Genomic DNA, 18,457 nt, shown 5'->3' on the forward strand with positions numbered 1-18,457 from the left:
CCTTGTGATCCGCCCGTCTCGGCCTCCCAAAGTGCTGGGATTACAGGCTTGAGCCACCATGCCCGGCCGTGAGCATCTTTTAATATGCTTATTTCCCTCTTCAGTAAAAAGGCTCTTCATGTCTTTTGACCCTTTCTAATAAAATTGTTTGTAGTTTTACTGTTGAATTTTGATAGTTATTTATATATTCTAGATACTAGTCTTTTGTTGAATGTGTGGTTTGCAAATATTTTTTTCCACTTCTAGTTTGTCTTTTCATCCTCTTAAACATGGTCTTTCACAGAGTAAAACTTTTAATTTTATGAAATTCGATTTATTAATATCTTTTATAGGTCATGCTTTTGGTGTCAAGGCTAAGAACTTTTGTCTACTGTTACACTCTGAAGACTTTTCATAAAATTGTATTTAAGTCCTTGATCCATTTTGAGTTAGTTTTATGTAGGGCATGAGACTGTGATTGAGGTTTGTTTGTTGTTGCTGCCTATGGATGTCCACTTGCATTTGTGGAAATGGCTTTATTTCCTCCATTGAGTTGCTTTTTGCACCTTTGTCAAAAATCAGTGGGGCGTATTAGGTGTGTCTATTTCTGAGTTTTCTATTCTGTTCCATTTATCTCTGTCTGTCACTCTGTCAATACCACAGTCTTAATTATTGCACGTGTAAGTCTTGAAATTAGATTCACTTATTCCTCTTACTTTATTTTATATTTCTTTTCTTTTTTCTGAGACAAGGCCTCGCTCTGTCACCTAGGCTGGAGTGCCATGGAGCAATCATGACTCACTGCTTCCTCAATCTGCATGCCTTGAGATTCTCCCACCTGCGTCTCCCAAGTAGCTGGGACTATAGGCGTGTGCCACTGTGATTTATGTTTTGTGGAGACAGAGTATCATTATGTTGCCTAGTCTGGTCTCACACTCCTGGGCTCAAGCAGTCCTCCTGCTGTGGGCTCCTAAAGTGCTGAGATACAGGCGTGAGACTCCTGCTCTGGTCCTTATATTTTTTTTCAAAGTTGTTTTTGCTATCCCAAAAGTTCCTTTGTCTTTCCACATAAATCTTAGCTTGATCCTGTTTATATTTCCAAAAAAAATATCGCTAGGGTATTTATTGGAATGACGTTCAACTTGTATGTTAATTTGGAGGGGAATAACATCTTTAATGTGTTGAGTGTTTCAATCCATTTTCAGCCTGCTTATGACATTATAATTGAAGTGAATTTCTTTTAGATAGCATAAAATTGAGTCATGTTTTAACTTCACTCTGTCAGTTTTTATCTTTTAATTAGTATACTTAGTTTAACTATTGTAATGCATTATAGATTAGGACTTAAGCCTATTATTATTTTTTTAATTTTCTCTTTGTTCTGTTTTCTATTTCTGTTTTGCTTTTCCTACCTTTGTGTTACTTGAACATTTATTAGCATTCCATTAAACTCTTAATCTCACTTAAAACATTCTATTTTAGCTGTCTTTTTCTGACATTGCTTCCATGGGGCAGAAAGGATGTCACCTTGTTACTGTCGGGTAGAGTTAGAAGTCCAGGTTCCCCACCCAGCCTCTATTGACGCACAGTGTAAGGGAAGACCTCTTTTACTGTTGAGCGTGTGTGGGAGTTCTGGCTTTCTACATGGTTTTCACTGACGGTGTAGTGGGGTAGCCTCATTGCTGGGTGATGGTGAAAGTACTGACTCTCCACTATTCCTCCTGTGACACCACCCTAGCAGAGGGATGAAGGAGCCTTACTGCTGACCTGGTAGGGGTAAAAGTCTTGGTTCCTTATTGACCTTCTGTCAGCCTTACATTGATGGAAGTCTAGGCTACCTACTTAGCCTTTGCTGATAAGGGTCTGGGTGGTGCCACAAGTTTCACTTTGTTGTTTGGTTAGAGTAGAGTGGTTATTGTCCAAAAGTTTTCTGTCTTACTAGGGTTCCCTTTCCTGGGAAAATATGCAGTCCTTTGTGACTAACGTCTTCTACTTAGCACAGTGTTTTAAGAATCATCCATGTTGTAGTATGTATCAGTATTTTATTTCTTTTATTGCCAAGTAATATTATGTGAATATGTCACATTTTATTTATCCATTCATCATTTGATAGACATTTGGGGTGTTTCTACTTTTTGGAATAATTCTATGGACATTCATGTTTCTGTGTGAACATGTGTTTTAATTTCTCTTGGTTATAACCTTATGTAAATATGTGTTTTAATTTCTCTCAGAGTATAACTGGAGTTGAAATTACTGAGCCATGTGATAACTATGTTTAACCTTTTGAAAAACTGCTAGGCTACACCATTCTGTATTCTCACCAGTAGCATCTGAGGGTTCCAGTTTCTTCACATTTTCACCAGTATTTTTTATTGTCTGTCTTTATAATTTTAGCTTATTTAGTAGGTATGAAGTGACATCTCATTTGTGGTTTTGCTTTGCATTTTCTTTTTTTTTTTTTGAGATGGAGTCTCGCTCTGTCGCAGCCCAGGCTGGAGCGCAGTGGCCGGATCTCAGCTCACTGCAAGCTTCGCCTCCCAGGTTCACGCCATTCTCCTGCCTCAGCCTCCCGAGTAGCTGGGACTACAGGCGCCCACCACCTCGCCTGGCTAGTTTTTTGTATTTTTTTTTAGGAGAGACGGGGTTTCACCGTGTTAGCCAGGATGGTCTCGATCTCTTGACCTTGTGATCTGCCCGTCTCAGCCTCCCAAAGTGCTGGGATTACAGGCTTGAGCCACCGCCTCCGGCCTTGCTTTGCATTTTCATAATGATCAATGATGAACATTTTCCTTTTCTATTTTGTTTTCTTTTCTTTTTTTTTTTGAGACAGGGTCTCACTTGCCCAGGCTGGAGTGCAGTGGTGTGATCTCAGCTCAGTGTAGCCTCTCCCTCCTGGGCTGAAGCAGTCCTCCCACCTCAGCCTCCCAAGTAGCTGGCACCACAGGAGTGTGTCACCATGCCCAACAAATTTTTTAGCTTTTTGTAGAGATAAGGTCTCACTATATTGCCCAGGCTGATGTTGAACTCCTGGGCTCAAGGGGTCTCCTACCTTCCAAAGTGCTGGGATTACAGGCCGGAGCCACTGCATGCAGCCAAACAGTTTTTCATGTGCTTATTGGACATTTGTGTGTATTCTTTGGAGAAATATATATTCAAATCCTTAGCCAATTTTTAATTACTTTATCTTTTTGTTATCAAATTGTAAGAGTTTGTCTGTTAATAGAAGCTCTGTCTACTTTAGGTTCCTCTCCAAAGATTTCACATAGCACATTTTAATATTTTCTCTGATTTCATGCTTAGGAGAGTTTAACCAATTCTCTGCTGTTGCTCTCCTTCCTTTCTTATAATAATCTTTTCAAAAGCTTTTGTCTAAGCTCTTAGAACAATCTAGAGCTGAGTAATATAGACTTTATTCTATAAGAAGTTAGTATCATCCAGAAATGCTTCATTTTAATTGTGTTAAAATTCTCTTTTAAAAGAACGGACATACATAAATCCAAAAGCTAATTTTTTTAGATGTAAATACCTGAAAGAATCAAATTACCAATCATCACTATAAATTTTTGTGTATCAGGTTTAAAGATATATTTTGATTGCTTTTTTCTATTATAATTTTAGGATGCCTTTTTAAAAATCATTCGAAATGAGGGCATTAAATCTCTATGGAGTGGCCTTCCTCCTACCCTGTAAGTTGAATTTTAATGTTTTTTCTACTAAATAATGGTTGTTATTTTATCCTATAATCAGCGTGGTTGGACAAAGTCTTGCATTTTTAATATTAGAATGCTTTCATTTTCTGAGGTATTGTTTTTTAAGCCTCACAGCCACCTGCATGTTTAATGATGTACTAGAAAGACTTGCAGGACCTGAAGAGGTTATATTCACAGATACAGTTTATTATAGGAAAAGGATACAAAACAGAATCGGTAAGGGAAAAAGGCACATCAGGAGTTGTCCAGAAATGGGCTTCCAAAGTCCTCCCTTATGGCATTGCACAGGATGTGCTTATCCTTCTATTAGTGAGCTGTGAAGTATACAAAGTGCTTCTGCCTTGAGAAACCCATTTGAGTTTTGAGTGTAGGGCTTTTATTGAGCATGGGTTGTATGGATACATTCTGTCTTTGAGGCCAGTTGTGATGAGCAAAACTTTAAACCCACAGAAGGAAAGAAGTTTACTATAAATCACAGAATACAGATCAACCTAGACAAGTTGGTTTAGTGCTTCAGATGTCCAAAAAACCTTCTAATAGGGAATACTCCAGGGGATACGTTCCCATGAGTTGTCCGGACGTCAGGCATGCACATAGGCCCTCCTGAAGTTATACAAGGTTTGAGCAACCAAGCCTGCTGTGTTGTCTTTGCTACACAAGCATATGATAATTTTTTTCATGTTCAGAAATAAAGACTTTGATGTCTATTTGTTCATTTTACTAAAGCTGTATGATATATTGCAAAATGTATACTTTCTCTAGATAATTCTAATTACTAACTAGCGATTACATGAATTAATATGATAAACTCTTAATATTAAATGTAAAAATCTAAAATAATAACTTGGCTCTTGCTGTCTCATTTATTCCCAAGAACTTTATATTTTTAATGGAGGAAATTAGTCAATTTGAGGCATTTATTTTAAACAATGCTTAAGGTTTGAAGTTAGTGGCAGATCTAATACCTCACCAGTCAGTCCTGCTCCTAAATTCTCAACAGCAAGATTAAGATTAGGCATTCCAGAATATGGATTAGGCATTCCAGACTATGGTCTGTGAATGTCCTTTAGTTATATCATAAACATGGACTCATTTCTTGTTGCATTATTATTTATTGACATGACAGTACATGCAACTTTGTGTTTGAATTTAATAATTCCCTTTTAATAATTTCTTTTAAAATAGTATGTCATTAGAATTCCCTTAAAATTAGTGTATGTAATTCTGATGATGTTAATTATAATTTATGTCTAGTTACAACCAGGAGTGATATATGGTCTATAGTTCAAAAATGTTTTATAATTTCTCATGTACTTTTTATTTTGCTGATTCTGATGTTATGGTAATTATGAATGAGAAAGAAGATCTGGGCGACCAGAAATAGAACAAGTCAAGGAGATGAAGTGTCTGTCTTAATTTGTCTTTTCCTATTTGTTTTATTTTTATTTTATTTATTTATTTAGAGACAGTCTTGCTCTGTCCCTTAGGCTGGAGTGCAGTGGCATGATCTTGGCTTATTGCAACCTCTGCCTCCCAGGTTCAAGTGATTCTAGTTCCTCAGCCACTTGAGTAGCTGGTATTACAGGCATGTGCCACCATGCTAGCACTTATTTAATGCTATATATTGTAACTGTCTTCACAACTAGAATGCAAACTTTTGGATGGCAAATGCCTACTTTATATCTTTTTACTGCCTACTAAGTTAAGTATTAACCATTTTAAAATAAAAGAAAATTGATCTCATAGGCCAATTTGTTGTAGTTTTAGCTTACACAAAATATAAGGGTTTTTTAGTTTATATAATAATATTTGAATTTAAGTTAAGACTGTGGAATCTTTTGATAATTTTGAACAAATCTTTTTGTGTGATCTAACAGAGTGATGGCAGTTCCTGCCACAGTTATTTATTTTACCTGCTATGATCAATTAAGTGCTCTTCTGAGATCTAAGTTAGGAGAAAATGAAACCTACATACCAATTGTTGCTGGAGTTGTAGCCAGATGTAAGTAATAAATCTTTATTCTCATTTTGATTTCTGTTTAGAGCTTCTGTTTAAGTTGGGACATTCACAGATAATTTGTACAATATATAGAGTATTAGTATGATATATTTTGCCTTATAGTTTATATTAATTTGTTAATATAGGATAGATACTCCAGAAGTCATATGGAATAGTGATTACCATCAGAATGAGATGGGCTCAGCCTATCTTGGTCAAATCATGGACAGAGTTTTTAGAGTGACATCAGAGTTGGTTTTGATTCACCTGAACTTCTGAGGTATCACCTGGGATCATGCATGATTCGGTCCAAAGTTCTGAATCACTTTCCTTATAAACTTTGGGATTCAGAGTTTGATCATAAGGAAAGTTGACTCTATACAGAAGAACGTTTACTCTGCTAAATGGGAATGAGATTTATTGGGTCAGTAACTGGAATGGGCTTTGGTTTTCATAGTTCTGGTTGATTACAACATTTCTGGAACTGCTGTTGAGAGAGTTGAAACCAGAAAAAGTAAGATATATGAAAATAGACTTTTAAGAAATACTTTTATCAAGGGAAAAATCTGTGTCAATTATGTTGACATCATTAGATATTTAATTTTAAGGTTTTCAGACATTATAGAATAAAAGTTTAAAATATAAAATATATGAATATTAATTTTTACAGTATGTGTGTTTGCATAGTACATGGCTTTTTGCTTTCTTTTTTTAAACTTGTTTGTATTAGTTGGTGCAGTAACTGTGATCAGTCCACTAGAATTGATTAGAACCAAGATGCAGTCCAAGAAGTTTTCTTACATGGAACTGCATCGATTTGTCAGCAAGAAAGTATCTGAAGATGGTTGGATTTCCCTTTGGAAGGGCTGGGCTCCTACTGTTCTTAGAGATGTACCTTTCTCAGGTAGGATTTATCTTATTTGTAGCTACTCAATTTTACGTAGCTTTGTTAAATATTACCGTTACTAGATTTTTAACTCTTTACCGTTAAAGGTAAGTTATTTTCTGTAGTGACCACAAACTCCTTTTCATTGTTGGGCTCTCAGATCTTTACAAGCTTTTATTGAATGAATAGTTTTATTCAAGCTTGTTATTAGTTTTATACATTAATTAGTGGGTATTCATATTCAGAGAATGCAAAGTACCTTTAACATTCTAAATAAGTCATTTAGTATTATTTAGTAAGATAAGTAAAACAACTACGAATCAAAGGATAGAATCCATATAAGACCACTTTGGAATTATATGGGCTCCTACTTTTTCAGTTATTAAAAATAAACATCTCCCCATTAAATGATTATCCTGTAAAAGACTATTACAAATCAAGTAGGCTATTGTACTACTTACTCAATTATGAAAAGGGAGAAAATTATGAAAAGCGAGAAGTGCAAATCTACCAGTAACTTATGTAATGTACATACTCTAGTGGCATTTCCCTTGTGGGTCATAGAAGTTTTTAAGACCCCAAAAAAATACTTATCTAGCTAGAGAGAAACTCTGAATGATAATATCTATATCTTCTAAAAATCATGAAACCACAATATGTTCTTTCACTGTCACAACCCCAGTGGTAACCAGTATATTAAATGCTATTCATTTGATTAAAATAATTAGTTTTCCCACATACATATTATTGCCAAACATTATATTAGTTTTGCCTATTTTTGAAAATCCCCTTTTACTAAAAAATTTTCCTAAGATTCCTTCTTGTGTTATATGTAATTGTTTTCTTCAGTTTTACTCATTTATATGTGAGTAAACAACTAAGACAATGCTGCTATGAAAACTTTTAATCAGTTTCTTGGTGCACCTTTGAAAGTTTATCCAGTATTGGATTTGTTGGTTCATATACATACATACATTTCAAATTTTACTAGGTAATATAGAACTCTTTTCTAAAGTGATTGTATGATCTACCTACCTACCAGCAATGTAGGAGATTTTCTGCTGCTTCACAACCTTTCCAGCGTTTTTATTGTCAGAGTTCTTAATTTTTGTTTAATAATTTAAAGTGGTATCTCACTTTAATTTGCATTTCCCTGGTTATTAATAAAATTGGGCACTGTTTCATTGGCATTCATTTATTCATAATTGATTTGGGGTTTTGAAATTGAAGTAGGTTTTCAATTTCATTTTCCTCCCACATGGATAGCTGGTTGTCCCAACATCACCTGTTGCAGTGATCCCCAACCTTTTTGGCACCAGGGACTGGTTTTGTGGAAGACAGTTTTTCCATGATTGGAAAAATTGTGTGTGTGTGTATGTGTGTGTGTGTGTATGTGTGTGATTGGTTTCAGAACGAAGCAATTTACCTCAGATCACCAGGCATTAAATTTTCATAAGGAGCACGCAACCTAGATCCCTCACATGTGCAGTTAGCAATAGAGTTCTATGAGAATATATTGCTACTGCTGATCTGACAGGAGGTGGAGCTCAGGAGGTAATGCTCACTCACCCGCCGCTCACCTCCTGCTGTGTAGCCCAGTTCCTAACAGGACACAGATCAGTACCAATCCTCAGCCCTGGGGTTGTGGTCCCTGATCTATTGAATAACCATAATTGCTCCAGGGATCTGCATTGTCATCTCTGTCATATAACATTTTCATGTATGCATGTATGCATGGATCTGTTTCACTGGTTAATGTTTCTGACTTCAGGCCAATACCACACTGAATTATTAGTGCTCTATGAAAAATCTTTTTTTTTTTTTTTTTTTTGGCAGGGTCTCACTCTGTTGCCCAGGCTGGAGTGCAGTGGCACAATCACGGCTCACTGTAGCCTTGATCTATCTACAAGGCTCTAGTAATCCTCCCACATCAACCTCCTGAGTAGCTGGAACTAAAGGCGTGTGCCACCATGCTTGGCTAAGAAAAATCTTGATGTCACTTTATTTTTCTTCCCTAGGAATGTCATCTCTTTATGTTAATAATAAGTCTTTAAGAAGTTGTTTTAGGAGAGATTCAAATTTTTCTTCATCAAGGTTGTATTCATCTCTTTTTTCTGACATTTAGTTATAGGTACACCCCACTGTCCCCAGCTTTTAGTAGCTATTTTTAAAGCTCTATTTTAATTTTTTAAAATTAACTCTTTGTAGTTGGTACAGTTGCAATTGATTTTTTTCTATAGCTTATATCCAGCTATGTTTTAACACTCTGTTATACATTCTGCTTTGTCTTACTATCGTTTTGGTTTGGATATATATAAAAATATATGTAAATTTAACTGTTTTATATCATCATTTATAATCATAATTTTTCTTTCTTTCTTGCTGCCCAGTGAGTTTTGAATTATGGTGACAATAATGAACATCCCCATCGTTTTCCCATTTTAAAGAAAATAGATCTCATTTAACCATTAATAATTATTTTGGTATAGGTTTTGATGCATGTTGTTTATCAAATTAAAGAAGTTTCCTTTTACTTCTAGGTTTCCAAGAAACTTGTTTCTTTTAAATGAAAGAGTATTGAGTTTTATCAGATGCTTTTTCATTATCATTACATGATCCCATGGTTTTGTTAACATTGTAATATGACATTTAATTTTTATTGTATACCTTTGCCTTTCTGGGATAACCCAACTTAATCATAGTGTGTGATATTTTATGAAATATTTCTGACTTCAGTTTGTTTTCATTATTGTTTTAGGAAGTCTGTACCTATAATCATGAATAGATTGGCCTTTACTTTTTTCCTTTGTACTGTTGTCCTTGTCAGGCTTTGGAATTATAGTCATACTTCATTGATGCATAGTTTTTTTTTTTTTTGTTTATAGGACTGCTAGAATATTACTGAGAATTTTGCTTTTAATAAAGAAATCCCACCCTAGTGGGTGTCTAAGCAGAAAGCAAGGTGTGTCAAAGTTAGAATTTGTCTATCCCCTGAATATATAACCTCATAACTCTTTTATTAAAGTCCACATTTTGTTTCTAAATGTGTGTTCATTTCATTCTCTGTTTTTATAGCAATGTACTGGTATAACTATGAAATTTTAAAGAAGTGGTTATGTGAGAAGTCTGGTTTATATGAGCCAACATTTATGATCAACTTTACTTCAGGGGCATTGTCTGGTTCCGTAAGTTTATTCTTTTGTTGTTAATATTCCAGAAAAATAATTGTTGTATTAAAACAAAACAAAATATTATATAACAGCTCATGTATATTGAGATCCACTTTGGCTGCACTGCTTGAAAGTTTTTCTAAATATTTTCCATCTATTTTAAGGAAACAAATTATTAGTAAATAAAATAATTTAAACATACTGTATTTGTTTTATGTTGCAAAACATTTTCTGAGAAACTTTTGAATTTGTTAGATCATTACAGTTACAATATTTTAGAGTTTTATTATTTAGAGCATTTTGTAATTTTGCTCTGATTACGTAATATTTCATGCAGTGTCATCTCATATGCATTAAGCACTTCTAGCCTCTGCTGCTGATTCCTGTTTCTTTGGAAACATTTTGTCCTGCTAAAGTACTTTTAAAAGAATTTGAACAAAATTACAGTCAGAAGGAAGGAATCTTAAGTTACCATTTTTTGGGTAATAGTTTATCTTTTTCCACACCTCCTTGTAGAATGATGTGAAAGTCCTGTAGTAGACTTTCATTATGCAGATTTATATCACCCTGACATTGGTAATAGTTTTTTTTATACCCACATATTTCCAAAAATGAATTTGTAATAACTTATAGTGAGACAATAACACACTGGAACCACAAAAAAACAATAGTGAAGGAGCAGAGTGAAGTGATGGAGACTTGCAAAAAAAATTGTAATAATCTATCAGAAAATCTGGGCCAAGGAAGCCACGTAGTTGACTTTAAAACTTAAATATAAATATTCCCAGTCTAAAATCTTTCAAATTAATCCTAGTGGATTATAAGCCTATTGAATAAAAAAAGCAATTAGTATTGTTGAATAATGGCTTTAGGGTATTTACCAGTTTTGCAGAAATACAAAGGAGAGTCCTCTATTGTACTATTTCTATGTAACCTAGAAAATCTATTTTTTTAGGATTTTTTAAATGATCTAGAAAATTGCTGCATTTTGACAGTTTTCAAATAATGTTTTGTCTCTACAACAGAAAAAACATCTGAATGTGAATATCCAGGCTTTCTGTCAGAAAACAGAACAGCCTAAACCACCTTATTTTAGAAAGTTTCAAAAATGGCTTATGTAACATTGTAGCCACTACATGATAGATAATGAAGATGGAGAAAAATCGTTGATTTTACCTTACCTGAAATCTTCGAAGCTGATTTCAAGAACGTAAATCAACAAATTGTTGGGTTGAAATAAAATATAAGTGATTTTAAAGGGGCATTTTATGACCATATTGGCCTAATGTGAGCTGGGAAGCAACAATACATGCCAGTTTTAACCTTGTATGGCTGTTGTATCAAATATTGTGATAACATATTTAAAAGAATTAAGTTATTAAAAAAACTCAAAGCATTGTGGAAATAAATGTAAATTATTTTGAGAAAAGTTATTTGAAATGTGATTTGCATCCAGCTTTTATCATTAATAGGAAAAAATCTAATTTGTAAACCATTGTAACTATATTTTAATATGTAAACATTTACATAACTATCTATTTTAAAAGGTTTATAGAGCTAAAAGTTCAAAATTCATTTTCTTTGTTCAAATTTAAGTTTTTATTCTATTTTAAAAGCATTTGCTGGAAATTTTAAAATGCTTACTAGATACTTGAGAATTTTTGCCTTGACATATGTGTTGTACCTTCTTGTGATGTAAAGGAATAATAAAACACAAAGGAGCATGAGAAATTGTAAATGCTGGTAGTGGAGTCAGAGAGGTTTGGTTGGAATTGTGGCTCTGCAGCTAGTAGCTATGTGACCTCGGGAAAGTAAGGGAATTTTTCTGAGGAGTTTTACTTTTGAGTATAGTGAGAAATGCATATCTGTTTGCTTTAATGAAAACTTAAAAGATACACATATTATTTCATTTTAAATTTGTTATTTTCATTATTATTCTTATTAAATAATGTACTAATTAGAAGAATGTAAAATATTTTAGGAAAATTAAAAGGTTGATGGAAATTAATTTTACTTTCTGATAGTTTGCAGCTGTTGCAACTTTACCATTTGATGTAGTAAAAACACAAAAGCAGACACAACTTTGGACATATGAAAGTCATAAAAGTAAGTTTAATAAATTTAAAGCATTTTTTTGTTTTTCCTTCCAGATATTGTAGGAATATCTAAAATAAGGAAAACAAGATTTTTTTCTTCTGCATTATTCTTTGTGTATTTTACTGAAAGTAATATACTGTTAGAATGGAATACCTAGAAAATCTCTAAACAAAACAAAAAATTTAAGAAAATGTAAAGTCTAATGTTTCTTGAATGCCATCAGTTAAGTCTCATACCTGCGATAAAGAAGAAATAATCTTTGTCGTTTAAAAGCTAAGTTGTTTTATGATGTCTTTTCCTACAGTTTGTTTTCAGATCTATTTCAAATTATTATTTTTATTGTCTTCATAAGTCTTTGAAATAAACCAATAAGATAAATCTAGACAAATCAGGATAAAGGATAGGAAATTACCGGGAAACTGTTTTCTTTTCTTTTGATAGTGTGTGTGTGTGTATATATATATATATATGTATGTGTATATATATATATCTGTATATGAAAGCGTTATCAGATGTTTTTTCATTATTACATGATCCCATGGTTTTGTTAACATGGTAATATGACATTTAAAGATTTTTTACTGTATACCTTTGCATTTCTGGGATAACCCAACTTAATCATAAAACCATCTATTTTATTTCTTCATAACCTGTAATTTCTTCTAGAACAAAAGTGTACTCCTATTTGCTTCTACTAGGATCCCTCTGTTATTTATTCCCTTTAGAAAGTGTAGCAAACCCATGGGAAATTATCTATTACAAAATTATGTAAGTCTTGTGATAAGACTATTACAATGTAAATAAAAATTCTTCTACCCATGATTATAATAGTTTGCATAAAAGGTAAAATAGGTATAATGTTGAAAGAAGCTGGTTACAGACCTCTACAAATGAATCTGATGGATATTGGTGACATCCTTTTTTTTTTTTACCTGTCAAATACCTACTCTCCTCTTATATTAGAAGCTAATGAAAACCTGGGAGGTAATCAGAGTTTTATTATATTAGGGTTCTCCCGCTTCCCTGTTTTAGGCATGAGCCTTCTAGAAACCCAAGCCCTATCTGTCCTCCTTTGACGGTTCAAAATTACTTTGTTTCATTCTTCTTTTCTTATCAGAATTTCTATTTCCCCTCTTAAGTATAATATTTAATATAGTAGGATTTCACCAGTTTCTCTTTGGTGTAATTTAGCATAAATGGCTAATGACTGGGGCATTGAGGTAGTGGTGGTCATGGTGGTTGATAAGGGAAAAGATGGGAATCTGTACAGGTAGATTCTAATGCACACTAAAGTTTAGGAGCCACTTACGTTGGTAACTAATCATTGAAGTCACCTGAGGTGCTTATTCAGTATACCTAAAGCTGGACGTCACCCTCAATAGACTCTGATTTAATGACTCTGAGGTGGAACTCTAGCTTGTATATTTTGAAAATGATCCCTAAGTGATTGTGATGTATATCTTCATTGAGACTGGCACCAGGGAGCCATATTTCTTTATTAGATTTAACTCTTACCTATCACCGGTTTTTTCTAATTAATGTTTCCTCATTTAAACCTAAAAGGAAAAATCTTAAGAGTTGGGTTTTAATTTTCCATGATTATCATTGTAAATTTTAATTTGTTAGTGTACTTCAGCTATGAACCAGTTACTTAAAGGTTTACTAAGATAATATTTCAGTTGAAATTACACTTGCAATTTGAGTGATAATCAGCCCATACTTACTATTTGCATTTACATTATTTATCCCCAAGAAGTAACTCAGCTCCATTTAGAAGTGACTTCCTTCATTCCACAGCTCAACTATACCAAATCCCTTCTCTCTAAGCAAAAAAGAAAATATGAAGTGTTGCATCTGTCATACTATAGAATGATAGTTCCATGCAAGTATATGATCTGTCAGCCTACTTTGACCACTTCTTCCATTCTTCATTCATTAGTCAATTACTGAGTGCCTATACTGTGTCAGGCACCATGCTGGTATATACAGATAAATGAGACAATTACCCAAATCCTCAAAGATCCCATAATCTGCTGGAACAGAGGCTGCATTCAGAAGCATGTTAGCATGTAGTAAGTGCCATATCCTATAACAGAGATAACTTTTACCTAATTTATGAGTGTGTCATATATTATTAATTTTTAAAAATTTAATCTCTGGTTTTAGCTGTTTAAACCTGGCCCAAATGTACTTATTTCCAGAAGTTAAACTACTTCTCTGAACACATTTAATATTTTTAAAACACTATTCTTAACTGGACAATAGAACTATAGAAAAACACTACTCAAGCAATATTTAATTTTAAACATTTTAAAATTAAAATGTTTAATAGATTTAATAAATAGTACATTGGTTTTAATATTTAAGGCAATATTTTTCTGTATTTCAATATTTGTTATATTTCTATTTTAAAATAGAAATGATTCATTATGAAATGGTTATACTTGCCAAATAAACTTATTTAAAATGTTCAATTTTAGTAATCCTAAGGAACAGCAGTGAGAGAACATTTTATATAAATTAGACTGTTGGGGAGGATGTAGCTCACTGGGAACTTTATGCCATGATGGTAAGAATATTTGACACAGCTACTTTGGAAAACAATCTGGCAGTAGCAAGGAGTCCATTCTGAGTTATCAGTTCCACTCCTAGATATGTGCCCTAGAGAAATTTTTGCACATGTACAAGGATATCCAAGGCAAGATTTTTAAAAACAGCAAAAAGTTAGAAATCACCTAAATGTCCCTTTACAGGAAAATGGATAAATCATTATAAGCCATATAATGCAATACCATGCAGCAATTAAAATGAATAAAATATAGCTGCACTTACCAACCTAGATAATTCTGAAAGCACATTGCAGAAGTCAGTGTGCAGTGTGATACCATTTATATAAAGTTTAAAAGGAGGATAAAGAAAAGTATACATTGTTCTGTACATTCCAGATGTATACAAAGAAGAGTATACATCTGGATATGTTTAGATGTAAACATTTAAACAAATGCATGAGAAAGATGAAAAAAGACGAGAGTGATTACCTTTGAGAAGGAGGAAAAATACAATTGGGGAGGAATATATAGGGGGCTTCAACTGGATCTGTAAGAGTTATTACGATATAGTAAATTTGGATGTTCAGTAAATGAGCATTTATTTTCTCTATGCTTGAAATATTTAATAATAAAAGTGTTTCTTTACAATGCAAGAATTTGCTTATTACCTGTAGGAGTAGCCCTTTAATGTTTAAATGTTAGGCAGGAGACACTTCTAAGGTTCCACTAGAACTTGGCTTACCTTCAGTTGATACTTTTTGTTATTCTCTTAATTTCACCTTCCTGTTAAAATAGAAACTAGTTTGGGGCATGAGTTCTACAAGATTAGAAACACCTGCTGCTTGATCACCATTCTTTGACTAGTTTTTAAAATTTAAATGAAATAATTTAAACATGAAGTGAAAATTGCCAACTTAGAAAGTTCTTGTCATTGACTTTCTTCAGTAGTGCGGAGGCTGGTCATAGTACATCTAGTTCCTAGATCCGTTGAGGAATTGCCAATACTCGTTTTCCAAATGGTTGAACTAGTTTACAATCCCACCAACAGTGTAACAAGTGTTCCCACATCCTCCTCCAACAACCTGTTGTTTCCCTGACCGTCTTAAATGATAAACATTCTAACTGGTGTGGGAGACTGGTATCTCTTGTGGTTTTGACTTTGCATTTCTCTGATGGCGAGTCGGCGAGAGAGCGGCGAGGTTTTCAGTGTCCTGTTGGCTTGTATGAATCATCTTCTTTTGAAAAGCGTCTGTTCATACCCTTCTCCCCCCCCCACGTTTTGGATGGGGGTTGTTTGTTTTTTCTCGTATATTCTTGTTTGATTCTGTTGTAGATTCGGATATTAGCCCTTTGTCAGATGAGTAAGGTTGCAAAATTTTGCGTCCAAATTCTGTAGGTGCGCTGTTCACTCTGATGTAGTTTCCTTTTGCTGTGCAAAAGCTCATTAGTCCCTTAATTAGATCCCATTTGTCAATTTTTGCTTTTGCTGCCCGTTGCTTTTGCTGTTGTAGACATGAAGTCCCTTACCATTAGCCTAATGTCCCTGAATGGACTACCGCTAGATCTTTCCTTCTAGGGTCGTTTTTATGGTTATTAGGTCCTAACATTTACGCCTCTCGTAACCATCTTGAATTAATCGTTCCGGTATAAGGGGTAAGAGGAACACGGATTCCAGTTTCAGCTTTCCCTACTTATGCAGCCCAATTTTTCCCAGCACCATTTTATTAAATAGGGATCTTTGTCCCCATTCTTGTTCTCTCAGGTTTGTCAAGACATCAGATGGCCTGTAGACTGTGTCAGGTCATTACGTTTCTGAGGACTGCGCTGTTCTGTGTCCGTTGAATGCTACCCTAAATTATATCTCTACTAACACAAGACACATGCGTACACGTATGTTTATTGCGGCTACTTCACAATAGCAAAGACCTTGAATCAACCCCAAAAGTCCCAGTCGGTGGGACAGACTGGGATTAAGGAAAATGTGGCCACATAGTACACCATGGAATACCGCATGCAGGCCATAAAAAAGGATGAGTTTTGCGCTCCTTTGTGGACATGGATGCAGCTGGAAACCATCATTCTAGCAAGACTATCACAATAACAGAAACCAAACAACCGCGATAGTTTCTCTACTCATACGGTGGGAACTGAACAGAATGAGATCACTTGGACTCGGGAAGGGGAACATCACGCACAGGGCCTATCATGGGAGGGGGAGGGGGGAGGGAGGGCTTGCACTTGGGGAATGTTTACAAGATATAAATGATTAATCTGATGGGTGCTGGACGAGTTGATGGGTGCAGCACACCAACATGGCAATAAGTATCACATACACTGATACAAACCCTGCACGTTATGCACATGTACCCTAGAACTTAAATAAAAAAAAAAAAAAAAAAAAAAAAAAAAAAAAGAAAGTTAAATTTCTTCATATTTTGAATCAGTGTTTGGCTGCTGTAAGTTATGTTTTATGCTTTATCACTGTTGCTAGTATAGCTTCTTAAATAAATCATTAAGGCTTCATGTTATCTTAGTCCTCATTTATTCATAGTCAGAGATTCTGATATTTATATAAAACGAAATTTGGAAGTAATGAAGTCACACTCCATTTGAATGGCAAAATTCTAAGAAAGTCCATTTTGAAAGAATCATTTTATCTTAACTTTGTATCTTACAGACTTGCTTAGTGGTACATACCTTAATGCGTGTTTAATGATTCGGCGGTGTCTTCCATGTAACCATCTGATTTTTGTAGAGTAGCAGCTCTCAAGCAAGCTAGAGGAGGGCAGTATCTAGGATTTGTTTGCCCCATCATCCGAGCTGGTCCTCAAAACAAGACCCTTGAAGAGTCTTCACGTCCTGTTAGCTGTCATGCATGTTAGCTGTTCTTTAAATGGTAGTGGCTACCTGTCTTCACAATTTTTTTTTTCTAACTCTTACTGCATCTAGCGTGTCGGAGGGCGTGGGCCAAAGTACGCTGTTTACGAACAAGGGCGTAAAATGAAAATAAAACAAATTTGTTGTTTCACAAACAAGCTTAATGTTTATACTTCAGTGTCCATCCCGTACTTTTGCTAAGTTTAAAAAAATTAGTTTTTTTTTTATTTTCCTTCCAGATATGTTGAGTGTTTCAAATATAGTCGAGATGTGGTATTGTTAGGCCTAAAAATAAACCCTTTGAAGGCAGGAGAGCACCGTCTAATTCTATCTCAAGACTAGCATATTCCATTCACAAAGCGTGGTAATAACAAAGACACTGCTAGGGAGAATGAGCTATTTTTCCTCAGAACCTGCTTTTGTTAGAAAAGAAAAGTTTATAAAACTATTTATAATCAAAATCGTGAATGAACAAAAGGATTCGTCCCAGGATACTTTCTCATTTGCAATGTGGATCACCCCATGAAGGGTTCTATACATTTTTTAAGAGATGGGCGTCTCAGTCTAAGACGTTCAACACCAAAGCCTGGTTTGAACTGCTAAGCTCAAGAGATCGATCCTTCCCGATCTCACGCCTCCCGAAGTAGCGTTATACATCTTTTAAAAATTTCACTTATGAGAATTTTAAGACCTAAAAAAAGTTTAAAAATACCACCATCAAGTTTAAGAACAAGCATTATCAACTCAGGAGAAACCCTCAGTCATAAACCCTCAGTATATTTCCTCCTTAATGCATCCCGCCTATACATCTTAAAATATACAGCCCTTTTCTGTTTTTTATTTTTAATGAATCTATTATAAAATAAACTTACGAGTAGCTTTTTTAAGGTAAACAAACCTTTATTGCGTGGTAATGAAATGATAGATCCCAGGGCATGTACACTACTTTTGTGTGTATCTGTATTAGGAATTATTAAATTGTTTATTTACTAATAGCATTATCTTTTATTTTAAGCATTAGTTTCTATGCCTTTGCATATGTCAACTGGGTTATAAATGAGAGACATTTGTGCTAAAAATGGAATTTCTGGATTATTTTCAGGTAAAAATACTGCTTTACCCGAATTCATCGTGAATAGATTACTTTTAAACCTATCTCCTTCTAAAATTAACTTATAGGAGGAAGT

General features: G+C 34.3%; 1 protein-coding gene across 2 annotated transcripts in view; it reads left to right on the plus strand.

The window, feature by feature from the left end:
• SLC25A40 (solute carrier family 25 member 40) overlaps window positions 1-18,457 on the plus strand; it is a 60,025-nt gene that overhangs the window by 38,510 nt on the left and 3,058 nt on the right. Inside the window, exons 6-11 of one of the 2 annotated variants that reach the window (XM_017851648.1) lie at window positions 3,601-3,668; window positions 5,570-5,694; window positions 6,422-6,595; window positions 9,653-9,762; window positions 11,772-11,853; window positions 18,292-18,372. In XM_017851648.1, the coding sequence (XP_017707137.1) occupies window positions 3,601-3,668; window positions 5,570-5,694; window positions 6,422-6,595; window positions 9,653-9,762; window positions 11,772-11,853; window positions 18,292-18,326 (594 nt within the window). In that variant the 3' untranslated portion in view covers window positions 18,327-18,372. The remainder of the gene's footprint in view (window positions 1-3,600; window positions 3,669-5,569; window positions 5,695-6,421; window positions 6,596-9,652; window positions 9,763-11,771; window positions 11,854-18,291; window positions 18,373-18,457) is intronic. The other variant, XM_017851639.1, reaches the window with a different exon arrangement.

Source organism: Rhinopithecus bieti, unplaced genomic scaffold (assembly GCF_001698545.2).
Source record: "Rhinopithecus bieti isolate Rb0 unplaced genomic scaffold, ASM169854v2 scaffold_1558, whole genome shotgun sequence".
NCBI classification, from domain to species: Eukaryota; Metazoa; Chordata; class Mammalia; order Primates; family Cercopithecidae; genus Rhinopithecus; species Rhinopithecus bieti.